Here is a 15,471-nt window from a genome sequence, read left to right on the forward strand (position 1 = left end):
GGGAAATGTAGCTACAGAGTTCAACTTTACCACTTATGTTGGGTCCGCCCTGCTTATTTGAGGCCAGTCTCTCAGGATGTGTGGTGTGATATTGATTTAGGTACAGTCGACTGGCATAAATTGCGGACCTGTTAAACAAAGTGGAACCCATGTGAAGGCTGGTCAGAAGTCCCCCACGTCTCTGACACTTGGATGTCTGTAATGTAACAGCGTTTTTCTCACCCTGCAGATTTAATCTGGCTCCAGAAGCTGAGGGTTTTGTACACGTAGAGCTTGCCCTGTCCTGCCAGGGCAGTGAAAATATCCTGCTCCAGCCTGATGACCTCTGCACGGTGCCAGCCGTTGGTTGGCTCCTCTCTGCAGGAGAAGGATCATCAGCTTGGAAGCACTTAAATGTAAAAAAAAAAAAAAGAAGCCATGTACCAAACTATAACCTAACAAAATGTGTGCATTTGATTTAAAAATGGTGATGTTAGTAAAGAAATGCAGGGTCAGGCTTGCAGTTCATTACATTTTTTAGATAACAAGTCTGAAAGAATCACTTGTTCTTTGTTTGTAGATCATACCCGAGTTAAAAAATATGGTTTCACAGGCTAAGAAACCATGTCACACTTATCCTTTTTAAAATATGACTGCTCACTCCAGGTTTTACAGGCTGAATGTGAAATGTTCTTTAACCCTCACCTCCTGCATTAAAGGTAAGCGGACAATCGGCCAGTCTCTTTTGTAACAGAGAGAATTAGTGTTTGTGGTCCCGCACACTGTGACATGTTCACCGCTACCACGGAGGTGTCACGAGTAATGACGTTTTCGTTTTACTAGTAAAACTACTGGAAATCTGCACCTGACCTTTATTTTGAAAAATGTCAGATGCTTTACGCTGCTCTCCTGTTTAATTTCCTGTCGGACTGGATCTGAACGGCTGAGCTTCTGGAAACGTAGCACATAAAAAACAGACACGCAGCGTCATTTGGCGAAGCAACGCTACAACACTATGGAAGAAACTTGGTCTCACCAGGATATAACTTTTTTTTGTCATTGAATTTATGACAGAATTTTATTTTTAACTTAAAATACAACAGCAAAAATTTTATCTATAAAAATTCAACTGCAGAATTTCAACAGCAAAAAATTCTACAACTGAGGTGACCTCCTGGTGACCCGAGCCAAAGTACCATAATTGTCAACTAATGGAGTTGAATGGTGTTATGGAAATTTTATGTTTTATTATTTCTTGATCATTAATTCTAACTGAATGTATTAGTCTATGCTTGAAAGCATTCCACCCACACGTTCCTGTAGCCATTCACACACACACACACACACACACACACACACACACACACACACACACACACACACACACACACACATTCTGTTCTTTTCTTATCTCATGTTATAAATAAACTGAGAGCAGAGGCTCTGGGCAGTCGCCTGTGAGCTTCTGCCCCAGATTGCAATTTGGATGCTTGTCCGGCTTATTGTCTCCTTTTCTCTTCGACTGCAGGTACTGGAATATTGATAAAATCCCTAACAAATGGCTTTTTAGCCAATCAAATTACACTTCTCTGATCACGTGACACCAGGGAGGCATTGACTCGATCCAGTGATGATTGCTTTGGCTTGCGACATCAGGAGGTCACCTCAGTTGTTGTTGAAAAGCTTCTGATGAAATGTTTACGTTGAAATTCTGTTGTAGATTGTTCAATGATGACTCTTTATGGATTAAAATTTTTGCTGATGTATTAAAAAAAATTTCAAATAGATAATGTCACAGAATTAAAATTAAATGTCAGATTCATGTCTAAATAAAAGTTGGACTATTTACACCATACACTTCAAAAACGTGCCTCCTTGTGGCCCATCAATGATAATGGTGGCTATTAGCTGCGTACTGCACTTCACAGACGTTACATGATGCTTACGCGGCCAGTGGGAAGCCGGGGTTATGCCTCAGTGTTTCCCCTAGAAATTTTCCAGCCGTGGTCGGGGGGGGGGGGGGGGGGGGGTTTGATTTTAGAGGCCGACCGATATACCAGGCCAATTTATTACATTTTTTCTATATTAAAAAAAATAAATTCAGGCACCTGTGTGGCCAACTACCGCCACTACTAGACTGAAGAAAGGACCCGAAGGACCCCGACACACTGTATGTATGTATGTAAGTAATGTAATTTCCGGACTTTAGAGCGCACCTCATTATAAGCCGCATCAGGGCTAAAAGCCGCACATATCGACTGAATTGAAAACGTAGTTTAACTGTCAGTGTCGCTCTCCGTGTTGCTGTCATCATTCGGGGGTGAAGTGGTGAAAACACGCAGCGCCGTTTTACTGTGAAAAAATCCTCCGTGGCGCTTTCCATAGAACTCCTTTCCAGCATCGATCCTTTTAAAGCCGCACCTCATTATGAGCCGCGTTCAAAGCGTGGGAAAAAGTAGCGGCTTATAGTCCGGAAAATACGGTGTGTGTGTGTGTATATATATATATATATATATATATATATATATATATATATATATATATATACATATACATATACATATACATATACATATACACACACACACACATACATACATATATACATAAATCGGCCTTAATAATAGGCTTTAGATATTGGCCATTTGCAACAAAATTCTTTAAAAATCTGTATTGGCCTTAAATAAACCCATATCGGTCGGCCTCTAGTTGATTTCGTAGCTGTAGCACAGTGCCACACCTGAGTTTATGTCGGAGAAACACTGTTTTCACTGCAATTTCAATATGAAGACATTGCTTTTCGTATTGAAGTTACAATTCCTTGGACGCTTGTGCTGGATCCACAATGTCAGAATCCTCCACCCGCCTTTCTCTGACCACCTGATAGACAATTAAGTTTCTTTTTTAACTACTAAAGAAGCGAGAGAATCTTTAATGTCAGGGTTATTTCAGCCTTATCAAGCTGCTTTTGGGAAAAAGAGTAATTTTTGTTCAAAACAACAATCCAGTGGTGGTGCAATTATCATCTAGTCTCTTAGAAAAACAAAAATAGCCCCAAGATCTAACCTCAAGTTCAAAATAAAAGCACAGAACAAGTGACACTAATACCAACTTTGGTAGTTTTGGTGTTGGGGTAAAACCGAAGCTAATTACAAAGCATTCATCTGAAACCTAAAGTAGAAGTGTCTCAACACTCCATCCTAATCAGGTTGTATTGTGAGAGCCTGAAGATGAAAAAGATTGTTAAATATTGATGAAAAAGAATATTTTAATCGCCACCTTTATCAAAGTTTTACCAAAAAGGAGTGGACGTGAGAATAGGCTCAGCGGTCCCTGGGAGAGTGCATTAAAAGCTTTCTCACTCCTATCAAGAATCTCTGATGTGCTCCACAGCTCTGCTGACTCAGCACCCAGCGTGAATTAAGAGCTATTGATGTTAGCAGGTGAATTATGCATATGGTGGTTTATCTTTTGGTAACGTACTTTAAGTGTCCTTGCTGGGCTGATCGTTGGGTCGACTACTATGCGGCCGATGTTAGAACAGTGTCGCAAACAATTTAAATAAAACGCAAATCCATTTATTGATTTCTAGTGTTGCCTTTCTGGGAGAAGCTGCAGGCACTCGATTAACATTAAGGGTTAATAATTAAGAAAAAGCACATTAAAAAACAACTACTCTGCTCTAACTAAATGAGAAACTTTAATGTTATTTTCTTTGACTATTAAAGGTTTAACAGAACCATCAGTAAGAGATCATCGACGCATCACAAGTCGGTTCCTAAAATAAAAAGATTAAAATTGATTTAACAAATGTGATACACATTAGCAGTTTTGGCTTTACTCTTGAACCAAAGTTTTGGGGAAATGGGCATTTTCCATCAAACACAAGCTTTGATGAGAGGATCAGAAGTGTTTTTTCTTTCAAATGAACAGCTGGCAGCTCAGCGTCAGTGAGAGGTGGATAAGCGCTAACCCCATGTGCACCTACCTGGCTCACAAATTAACACATTTAATCTAAATTCTTTAAAGGTGGAATAGGAAAGGATTTCTAAAGCATTTTCCCCGTATTGTTTGAAATGCTCCTCAAACACCAAAGGCAACCAATAGATTAAATGTTTTGTAACAAAAAAGGAATCATTTTTAATCTTTGAAACGTACGATCCTGGAAAAACCTGACCCAATGATTGTAAACGTCCCGTTCTTAATGACTGGATCATGATCCATCCATCAAACTGCCCTCCGCAGTCTCTGTCTCCCTCCACTGCACATAACCCTTTACAGGGAGCCCAAGTCATCTACTTCCGGCCCACGGGTCCCCAGAAGAACAAAAAAATGAATGCAAGTCAACGGGGCTACAAACGCTATTTTCTATTTCAGCTTGTTATGTTCCATGGATTTCACATATGATGTCCGGGAATTTTAAAGAAGCATTGTGATACCAAGAATGCGCTTATTTTTGAACCGGGGGGGGGGGGGGGGGGGGGGGGGGGGGCTATTTTAGGTTTTGTGTGAAAATAAGACCAGGAATACAAATGCACTTCACGAAAGTGACGTCATCAAACCAGGCACGGAGGAAAAGGGCTGTAAATTCAGCAAACTTCCCACAGGAGGAAAGAACCACCATAAATCTGGTCATGTGGTACGTAGCAGCTACACTAGGGGAGAGGAGATTATGTGGTGTAACATCCAGCAATGGTCAGTTTTCACCTACGTATTGACCTACATGCCATCGGTCATCTACAGACATGAATCTGCCTCTGTGCGTCTCTTAATCTTCCAAGTTGCAAGAAAAGATTCGACACTGCGTGTTTACACTCAGATTGTCAACATCATGTTCCCTTCTCAAGGTCCTTCAGTGCCAAGCCTGTCTGCTTATCTAGTTAAAGTTAAACATCATGACACATAGATATTTTCTTACCCACAAATCAGAGCATCCTGTATCTGAAAGAAGCCGTGATGTTCTGAGGTTTGCTTGTTAACACCCCTTAACATGGCACCTTCCGATTGGACAAGTAAACCATAACCTGAGAATATTAAAACAGAGCTCACGTCACCGTGAGTCAGTTCTAGAGAAAGCAACGGAACGGCCGTCCAGAACGAAACCTCTTTAATCCAGAGCGTTTTTTAACAAGCTGTCAAAAAACACTGCTACACGCTGAAGCTGACACAGCAAACGGTTCCTGCAGAACAAAGCTGATACAGTTCCGACTCCCCAAGAGTCCTTCTAGACGCAAACGACTCCATCTATCTGTTGGGACTCGGGGAAACATCTCTGGACTGGAGAGTCGGTGCTGTGGTTAATCTACTGAACCTTGGTGCCCAGAGGTCATCCGACCTTCCTGACCTCTGGATCTGCGAAGAGGGTCTTCCAAAAGGGCGAGGTAGACACAGCAAGAATCACGTCTGATGTGGTTTTGATAAGAATCAACTTCCTAGTTAATGCAAACCAAATTCTTTTTTTGTTTAACACCCAGAACTCAGTTCTTCTAGATACGAAGGTTCTGGTAACCTCACATTCACACACAGTCACCATACATCACATCCCATCCATCTAGACCCATTCACCACAGTAGTCTCAGGCCCTGTCCACACGTAGCCGGGGATCTGCCAAAACGTAGATATTTTTCTACGTTTTGGCCTGTCATCCACACGAAAACAGAGTTTTTTCACACGAAAACGGATCTTTTTAAAAACTTCGGCCAAAGTGAAGATCTGCGTTTTCTCCGTTTTGGGTGTCTGCGTGTGGACAGACAAAACCGGAGTTTTAAGGTCCGCAACGTCACTTTCCGCGACAAAAAATGCTGACATCACGTGTGCGACCTGTGTTTACACTAGCCGACAGCATGGATGCCCTCAGAGCTGCGCTCGCTTTATCAATTGTCCAAGCGCTTTTAGCTTGTTTGTTTTTGCAAGCAGAATTACTGCTCCTTGCGGAAGACCACAGACGAAGGACGAGGTTAAGAACGGGGGAAGTACTGCCGCCTACAGGTCTGGCATGTCCTTAACAACGTATTTATCCGGGTACGTGTGGACAGAGTTTTTTTTAAAACGAGGTGGTGTGGATGCAAGTTTTTGGAGGGGCGGATATTCGTTTTTTTAAAAACCCGGCTACGTGTGGACTAGACCTTAGTTAACTTGTCATGTTTTTAATTGTTTGAAAAATAAATTCTTACTTCTTAAAAACTTAAAACTCTTCTTGAATTAATATGAAGTGTCCTACAATCCCTGAATTAACAAAGAATTCTAAATCTTCTGGTTAAGACATTCAAAGACCAATCAGACGGGATTCCCATATTTAAATGGAAATTCACATCACACGGGTCAAAGTGTATGGTAGTATAATAAGCTTTAAAAGCACCCAAATACATACAATTATTACTACGCTACAGTGGTGATGTCACATATGCGACGTGCCGATTTCTGGTGTGTAGTCATGCTAATTACGAACTTTTACAAGCTAATAAATCTCAAAGTACGTGACTGGAGTGGTCGAAACACCCAGCATTACTTTTCATTTAAAAGTACAATTCAAGTGCAGTACAACATATGTGTGATCCAGGGCGTAAGGCTAAGCGGATTAGAAAACAGTGTTTTTAGCCCCGTTGACTTGCATTCATTTTTTTGTTCTTCCGGGACCCATAAGCCGACCGAAAAGAGAGAATTAGGCTTCCTATGTGCACAAACCGTGTGTTCTTGAACCCAGCAAGATTCAAAGTTTTACTCATTAATATTCATAATATTCATGACTTCACTCCTCTGATTGGCTAACAGAAACTCAACTGTTCCGCTGCCTTCGTTCACTTTTCATTATTGGGTAAAAAGAATGCAACATTGCTGTTTTATCTCCACAAATAAATCAAGCTCTAGAGTGTTCTGCCATGTTGGGTTGTGCGTGAAACGTTTGCTTCCGTATGTCGTCTCGAGAGCGTGGGGGGTGGGGTGGGCGCAGCGCCACGCCTGAGCCCGTGTAGGGGACGCACTGGAGAGGCATGAAAACATCTCCGATGCCACCTTTATGCTATAAAGTGTTGTTTTAAAGGCGTCAAACACTGATGAACCATTATTAGTGAACAGAAAAATGCAAAACTCAGATCAGCTCATCTAGCTCACAAGCTAATCCGCCAAATGCAGAAAAAAATGCTAAAACTAAGAAAATTGGAGGAAAGTATAGTAAAAAGAGTACAGACAGCTCTAACACGTGTCATGTCATCTTCACCACTATAGCTACACATCACTCCAGCACTTATCTACATCCACTCCGTGCAGCTTAAACTTACCCATCGTAGGGATAGCTGATGAACGAATGAGGAAACAGAAAATATGGCATTGAAAAGAAAGAAAAAAGAAAGGAAGAGAGCCAGAGGAATGAAAAGAATGTCTTTTACATGCAATCCTAGCTCCACACATCAGAGAGTGTAAAACTTACAGCAGCATGTCCTGCTGGTTCTTCTGAAAGACGGTGCCAATGTGCTGGAAGATCTCCGGGTTAAAGAGGTATATACCGCAGTTAATGATGTCACTCACAAACGTACTGGGCTTTTCCACATAATGCAACACCTGTGAAGAGAAACTGGTTTGCTTTTTGTTCTACGGATCATTAAGGACTTATTAATTTCAGAGGCATTAAAAAGTGAAAAGAGGACTACCTCATTTGTGTTCTCGTTTTCCACAAGGCAGCCATAATTCAACGACTGCTTCCTGTTTGCCTGAGAGGACAGAAACATGGTCTCGTGTTTCAACAACAGCATTTTGGAATCACTACATTAAAAAGCAGCGGGTGTCAATCCAAAAGTCTCACCGTTGTCCCGAGGATAACAAAGCTGTTCGGTTCTCCGTGTTCCTTCTGGAAGATGAGCATCTCTGCCAGAGGGAACGCTGAACAAACATCAGCATTCATTACAAAGAAAGCTTCAGGATTGCCAGAGAGAATCTGATCTCTGAAGTGATAGATGCCCCCTCCTGTGCCCAGGGCTGCATACTCCTGTAAATACCTGCAGTGCAGAGTCAAACAGAAGGAAATACCTGCAATCAGTCAGCAACGCTGGTGTCTAACGCAAGGAAAATCATTTCCCCAGGCTGGAAATACAAATCAATGGATACGTCTTAATCTTAAATGCAAACTGTTTGCTGAGGTGAAACCATCCACTCCATCGTTTACCTGATGGGGATTTTGAACTCCTGCTGAGAGTTAAACAGAAATCTGTTCAGCTCTTCGTTTGGCTGATAAAAACCGATGATCAAAATCTCCTTCATGTTTGGCACCTGGAAATAGGAGATAATCCAGATTAAAACTTTAAAGAAATCATCAGCACTATAGCGGACTCGTTATAATTTTATTAAAGGTTGAATATGGGACACGGACACTCTGGCGACATCTAGTGTTTACAGGTGGTAGCTGCAACAACAAAAATAATTTCCCAGCCGTTGGGGTGTTGGTTCACTGCTGACACGTTAAGTGGCCATCGAGCACCGTGTCCAGTGACAAACCGTACTAAATAACGACTAATTTCTACTAATAAGTTCTATTCACAACAATATTCACTGTTAGAACATCTTGTGGGCTGCTTGACTCGCCATTTTACAGTCCCAGCCTCACCTTGGTGAGCGGATGTTTTAGCTCAACAGTGCCCTCTTGTGGCTGGTAGATGTAAACATAAACCCAGTGTCGTGTCCGACAAAATAAAAATGTGATTATTTATTTTTATGGTACAACTTTTAAAGAAAAAACTACATTCATTCTGCACACCTCTAAACACCCCGTGAAGGTATTATTTTAAAAATATAACTTTTTATTAAAATGTTCCATATTCCACATTTAACCAGTCAAATAAGGTTAACGAAGCCAAGGTAAAAATGTAAAAAAAACTGTGCAAAGCATGAGAACGAACCAAAACAATAATATTTTTTCTGTGAGTTCACTATTTACACAATGATCACTGAAAACATGATGCGAAATCTGAAAACAAATCCAATTTGAACAAATCTTTGACTGCTTTTTTAAACTGACTATAAACTATTTGTTTTATTTAGTCATCCATTCATTAAGCATTATAATACATTTGTTACAAAGTTAAAGTTTGTTCTCATTTTTGGTTTTCGACATGGAAAAAAACAAGTTTTATCCACATCTAGAGCATCTTTCTACTTATACAACTACAAAACTTAAACTGTTCAAATCTGGACTACATTATTCTACATTTAAATAACACTAAGTAATTTTTAAACTGTAAGCTTGAGCTTTAGCATTGATCTTGGTGATTGTGATAGAAACTTGACCAGTTTAATATTAGACACCACTCTGAAAACCCTCTGCTGACCAGATATCACACTGAACAGTTTTGTGGAGCGGGTAGGTGCCTAGGGGGCGCTCTTTACCAGCTTTACAGCTGTTAGCTGTAATGCTAGCATTTAGCTTTTTCAGTTTACCGATTGTCAATAAAAAGCACAAGAAGAAGAAAACTGCTTTTTTGTTGGCATAATAGCGGAGTTTGTAAGTAAAAGTTTAAAAAATGTCGTTGGAGGTGAAGTAACTCGCTATAACCAGAGTGAACACCTGTGGGGCCTACGCAACTTTGAGGGAACTAAAGGAGGCTACATAATCACGGACTGATGGTGACCTGGCTTTGCAGATGCTGAACTTGTAAGTTGTAATATTTTTTATCAGCAGTGAGAATCTTTTTACTTTGTTATTTATTTTAGTATTAGTTGGCTCATGTTAGTGTTAGCTCGTTGCCAGTGCTAGCTACAGCTTGCTGCTGCTGCAGGGTTGTTTACCCATCCATCTATCCATTGTCTTCCACTTATCCAGAGTCGGGTTGTGGAGGCAGCAGCCTAAGCTGAGAGACCATGACTTCCCTCTCCCCAGCCACTTGGGCCAGCTCCTTCAGGAGAACCCCAAGGTGTTCCCTGGCCACCCAAGGGACGTCCCTCCAGCAAGTTCTGGGTCTTCCTTTAGACCTCCTCCCAGTTGGACGTGCCCAGAAAATCTCACGAGGGAGGCGTCCAGGAGGCATCCCAACTAGATGCCCGAGCCACCTCAACTGGTTCCTCTCGAAGTGGAGGAGCAGCAGGTCTACTCCGAGCCCCTCCTAGATGACCAATCTCCTTACCTTTATCTATGAGGGAAAGCCCAGATACCCTGCGGATAAAACTCATTTCAGCCGCTTGCTCGCTGTCCCTCGTTCTAGGTGTCGTACTCGCGGGGACCGGGCTTTCTCAGTCTTAGCACCGTCACTCTGGAACCAGTTGCCACCCTCAGATAAGCCCCATTCCCACCTGTACCGGGTCGGCCCGGGCCGGGCAGCGTAGGTTGTTTACATATCTGGGTGGCTTGGAATTTTCCCGGGCCAACCAAGGCTCATTCTCAGCCCTCTTCTGGAGGGGGTCTGCTTCAGGCCGACCAGGGCCAACACACCCACTGCTGACAGCAAATTCACACCTTCCATTAGAGCAAGCCTCTGATTGGTGGGTAGAATCAGCCCACATGGGCTTAAGACATGCTCAATTCATTATCATTCATTATCATGCTGATTACCCAGAAGCTGTCTCTGACTGCATACCTAAGCAAGGATGTGTGGAAACAACCGGGCCAGGCTGGGGCCGACTGGGGCTACCCGGCCTGGGCCGACCCGGTACAGATGGGAATGGGGCTTAGGCTGTCCCCATCTCTGCCAGTCTTTAAGAGTCGCCTAAAAACCCACCTCCTCCGCTTGGCGTTTCCTGAATGTGTTTGAATTTGGCCCTCTTGTATGTTGATTTTATTTCCCTGTTTTCATTGGGTCACTCTCTCCCTTGTTTTACCCATTTGTCTTCTACTAGAATGTTTTACCTTTTTTTGGTAATTTGTAATTTAAATTACTTTTATTTTCAATTTATTCACCATATTTAACTTTCTCTTGTACCATGTTCAGCGCCTTGGGCTTCCCGATAGGGTTGCGGAAGGCGCTTTATAAATAAAGCTTTGATTGATTGAATGATTGTATCTACTACCCAAAGCTCGTGACAAAGCATAGGTGAGGGTAGGAACGAAGATCGACCGGTAAATCATGAGCATCGCCTTACGGCTCAGCTCTCTCTTCATGACGACAAACTGATGCAACGCCCGCATCACTGCAGATGCAGCACCAATCTGCCTAGGGTTGTTTACAACAGCTGTAATTCCACTTTCAACCAGTAAGGCAGTGGAGCAGGAAACTGCTCTGTGTTGCTTTAACAGCAGAATACCTAAAACACAGTTTGTGATTTGTGAAATTTCTCAAATGAAAAATGATTTAAGAAGGGGAAAGTCCAATTCTACCAGGGTGTCTAATGTATAATGTAGTCAGGAAGACCAAATGTGGGGGTGAGTGTAGATATTCTGCTAGGATGGGGTTGGGTGGGCAGCCATGGGGCTTTAAGCGTCACAGTTTTTGAGCTGGACCAGTCTTAATTAGGTCCAGCCCAAAAAACTGCAGAAATCTGCCTGGTATGAACTTTCACAAATCAAATAAAAGTTCACAAATCACTGATTAAGTTTTACAGATTCTGCTATTAGTGTAGATACAAATAGAATAGACTTTATTGATCACACAGTGGGGAAATTCCCTTGCTACAACAGCATCCACAAATAAAAAAGAAGATAATAAGATTACAGATAAACACATGCTATTATTGTGACCTTCAACCACTAAAAACAACAAATAAAAGAAGACATGGCTATCTAGACCTATGCAGCATCAGGGACACAGACATTATAATTAGGGCTGCAAAATAAATCTTAAAAAATCGTGATCTCAATTCATATCTGTATGCAATCTTGATCTTAAAACGATTTTAAGCAGCTGGCTAGATACTAAAGGACTGTGTTCTCTGTTGTGGTCCTGCTATGGTCAACAACAATCATGTTGTCACATTATATTTTGAGAATAATCGTGGTTTACATTTTAAGAAACATACCTATTACCTATCTTTCTTATCACCTTACAAGCAGAGAATATTGTTCAAAATTGTTATCGTTTAAATTATTCAAAAGTTGTGTACGTAAGAGACGATGAGACACATTTATTGTTTTCATGTTCAGTGACGGCTGTAACGAAGTTGATGAGCAGGTAATAAGTGCAATAAATACTTATTTTGGAAGAAAATTATGAGAGAATCGTGATCTCAGTTCTAAGCAAAAAAATCGTGACTCACATTTTAAGCAGAATTGTGCAGGCCTAATGTACATCTTGTATTGCACATGCATTGAACACATATGGAGTATTGCAATGATGTTATTGTGCATCAGGATAATGCCAGTACCAGTTAAACTCTTACTGCAGAGAAGAAGAAAAGATCTTTTCTATACCGCCTCTCAAGATAAAAATCACGAGGCGCTTCACAAAAACAAAAAATATAAAAACGAATTTAGAAAATGATTAAAAATATATTTAAAATGAGCAAAAATAGACAGTTGTGATTAAAAATGTTAAGAAAGAGAGAGACTGAATAGGAAAGAAGGAAATCAGTGGATCCTGAGGAAGGTGGAATAGGTGGGGAGAGCAGAATAAAGAGAGAGTGGTGAAGAAGGTCATACAAGAGCCAGCTTGAACAAGTGAGTCTTCAGCTGCTTTTTAAAGGAGACCACTGAGTCCACTGATCTCAGGCTCAGGGGGAGAGAGTTCCAGAGTCTGGGGGCCACAGCAGCAAATGATCTGTCACCTTTGGTCTTTAGCCTGGTGCTGCACAACCAGTAGGCTTTGATCACTGGACCTCAGGGACCTGCTGGGGGTGTAGGGACTAAGAAGATCACCAATGTAAGATGGTGCTTGTCCATGTAAGGCCCTATAGACCAGAACCAGGATCTTGAAATGAACCCTGAAGTTGACTGGCAGCCAGTGAAGCTGGAGGAGAAGCGGGGTGATGTGGGTGTGTTTGGAGGACTTGGTCAGAAGCCGAGCACAGGCGTTCTGAACCACCTGTAGACGGTTCAGGGAGGTTCTGCTCAGACACGTGAAAAGAGAGTTACAGTAGTCTAAGCGTGAGGAGATGAAGGTGTGGAGAACTGTCTCAAGTTCAGAGCGGGACAGAATGGGACTCAGCTTAGCAATGTTCCTGAGATGGAAGAAGGAAGAGCGAACAAGAGAACTGACATGAGAATCCAGGGTGCGAGCTGGGTCAAAGGTCACGCCAAGATTCCTGACAGAAGTTTTGGTGTGGGAAGCAAGCTGACCAAGAGAGTCTCTGACTTTGGGAACCAGCTTGTCTGGGGCACAGATGAGGATCTCAGTCTTATCTTCATTCAGCTGTAGAAAGCTCCCAGCCATCCAGGCTTTAATTGAGTCTAAGCAGGTGTGTAACAGCTGCAGCTTAGACATCTCATGGGGCTTAAAGGAGATGTACAGTTGGATGTCATCTGCATAAAGATGGTTGGAGATTCCTTTGAAGGAGCTCAGGATGTGCTGAAGAGGAAGCAGATAGAGGAGGAAGAGCAGAGGCCCCAGCACAGAACCTTGTGGGACACCATGGGTAAGAGAGGTGGTGGAGGACCTAAACTTGGAGACGGCCACAGAAAAGAAGCGCTCAGAGAGATAAGAGGAGAACCACTCCAGAGCAGATCCTGATAGGCCTACCCAGTCTCTCAGCCTCTCCAGTAGCAGGTGATGTCAACAGTGTCAAAGGCTGTAGTCAGGTCCAGCAGGACCAGAACAGAACAGTCCCCTGCATCACTGTGACCCCTTCTTTCCACCAGAGCCGTCAGCAGCACGTTACTGCAGCAGCACGTCTTGCTCGTGTAAGTTGCTGCTTGGCCCTTCCCACGAGACACGAAGCAGCAGGGGAGCAGCTGTCACCGACAGAGCACAAAGTCACGCGAGTTTCAGAGGCGTCGAGCGTAGAAAATAGAACCGGCGCGTAAAGGCCGCGACATGCTGCTCCTGAGACGCGGCCGACTCGCGCTGCTGACGGCTCCGGTGGAAAAGGTTCTGTTGACCACAGCGGTTCCTATCAGCAGCTATGACGTGCTGCTGCAGTAACATGCTGCTAACGGATCCTGTGGAAAGCAGGGGTGAGTCAGAAGGTCATTAGAGACCCTAAGAAGAGCTGTTTCAGTAGAATGAGCTCTACGAAAACCTGACTGTAAGCAATCATAGATGTTATGTTCATTAAGAGCAGCTGTGAGTTGAATAGCCACAACCTTTTCCAAGATCTTGGAGATGAACGGAAGTTTAGAGATGGGTCTGAAGCTGCTATGGAGAGAGGGGTCAAGACTCGTTTTTTTAAGAAGCGGGTGGATTACAGTATTCTTAATGTAAGCAGGGACCTGACCAGAGGGGAACCAGGAACCTGTTCAGAAGGGATGAATGACCTACGGTAGTGTTCCGTTTCACATCTGGGATGTCTCAGTCTGCCACTGAAGTCTCGTCTAGAATCATCTAGATTGTTTAGGTTACAAAAGTCTAGGTATTTTATGTCTAGATGAGATGAAGGATGCTCAGGGAGTGGAAATTTTAGGTGGAATTGCACTTTCCGATATGGCTGCTCTGGTGGTCTGCCTGTATCTGTTTTGTCTATATGTATGTGTGTAACCTTGGTCAGGCTGTTCTGTGGAGTCAAGTTCCTATGCTCTGGTTCGCTGGAGCGCTGGCAATAACATTCTTTCTGATTCTGAAAAGTAAAACTGGCTTTGTTCACTTATTCTGTAGTAAATAATGGAGTCGCTCACCTTGACACATGCTTCGATGTGATGCTGCAGCATGGGAACACCAGCCACAGGAAACAAAGGTTTAGGAACTTCAAACGATAATGGTCTGAACCTGGTGCCTAAATAAGCAAAACACACAAATAACTTTGTTCAAAAATCGCTTTTCTTCTACCTAAAAATGCTCTCAAAATAACACATTAGTTGTATTTTCAAAGCTTCAGGGTCAAAGTAAAATTAGCATCTGGAAGAAAGGACAAATATAAATATATTGTTTAATCTTAAACACGCCTATTTATAAATAGAAACACGTTACAAATATTTTTGATTAAAGGTTTAAGAGGACTAAAACTAAAACAGCTATTTGTCTGACAAGTTATTAAAGTTGTTTTGTTTACATAAAGGGATTAAGCCACGTCAGTCATAAACAAGCTCAGCTAGTCTGTTAGCATTAGCTGCCTAGCTTCTCTTTAGCCTAACACATCACAAACACATCAGCTACAGAGAGCCACAGTGTGTTTAATTCATCCTCACCTTTTTGTGGCCCCCCGATTAAAATAACAGCTTTCAACATCTTGGCTAAGAGGAGAGCTGATAGACACAACAACCTGATGGACTAGCTTCCAGCAGCGGTTTGGTTTCCGCATCTACGCAGATGACGTAGCGAAGGTAACCGGACAAACCCGAAGTGGAACACGTTTACTGGAACGGACTCAGGGTCAAGGGGTCATAAAACGATTTGAAAACGCCTTTTTATTTTATTCACGAGGCAGGCTCAGTGGTAAATACTTCTGTTAAAAAACGCATTATTTATTTACTTAAAGACATTAAATATC

The 15,471-nt window shown here is 42.3% G+C and overlaps 1 protein-coding gene across 4 annotated transcripts in view; it reads right to left on the reverse strand.

Annotated features, from left to right (window-relative positions):
- The window catches only part of gmppaa (GDP-mannose pyrophosphorylase Aa), a 23,615-nt gene extending 8,291 nt beyond the window's left edge, over positions 1 to 15,324 (reverse strand). For 2 of the 4 annotated variants that reach the window (XM_054747120.2, XM_054747119.2), the window contains exons 1-9: positions 15,170 to 15,324; positions 14,660 to 14,757; positions 8,138 to 8,241; positions 7,778 to 7,970; positions 7,626 to 7,685; positions 7,406 to 7,536; positions 7,257 to 7,271; positions 223 to 357; positions 31 to 128 (exon numbers count right to left, since the gene is read on the reverse strand). In XM_054747120.2, the coding sequence (XP_054603095.1) occupies positions 31 to 128; positions 223 to 357; positions 7,257 to 7,271; positions 7,406 to 7,536; positions 7,626 to 7,685; positions 7,778 to 7,970; positions 8,138 to 8,241; positions 14,660 to 14,757; positions 15,170 to 15,209 (874 nt within the window). In that variant the 5' untranslated portion in view covers positions 15,210 to 15,324. Of the gene's footprint in view, positions 1 to 30; positions 129 to 222; positions 358 to 7,256; positions 7,272 to 7,405; positions 7,537 to 7,625; positions 7,686 to 7,777; positions 7,971 to 8,137; positions 8,242 to 14,659; positions 14,758 to 15,033; positions 15,116 to 15,169 lie in introns of those variants that run through there. The other 2 variants (XM_054747121.2, XM_015966819.3) reach the window with 2 other exon arrangements.
- Between the last annotated feature and the right edge of the window lie 147 nt (positions 15,325 to 15,471).

The sequence above is a fragment of the Nothobranchius furzeri genome, chromosome 14 (assembly GCF_043380555.1).
Source record: "Nothobranchius furzeri strain GRZ-AD chromosome 14, NfurGRZ-RIMD1, whole genome shotgun sequence".
Lineage (NCBI taxonomy): Eukaryota > Metazoa > Chordata > Actinopteri > Cyprinodontiformes > Nothobranchiidae > Nothobranchius > Nothobranchius furzeri.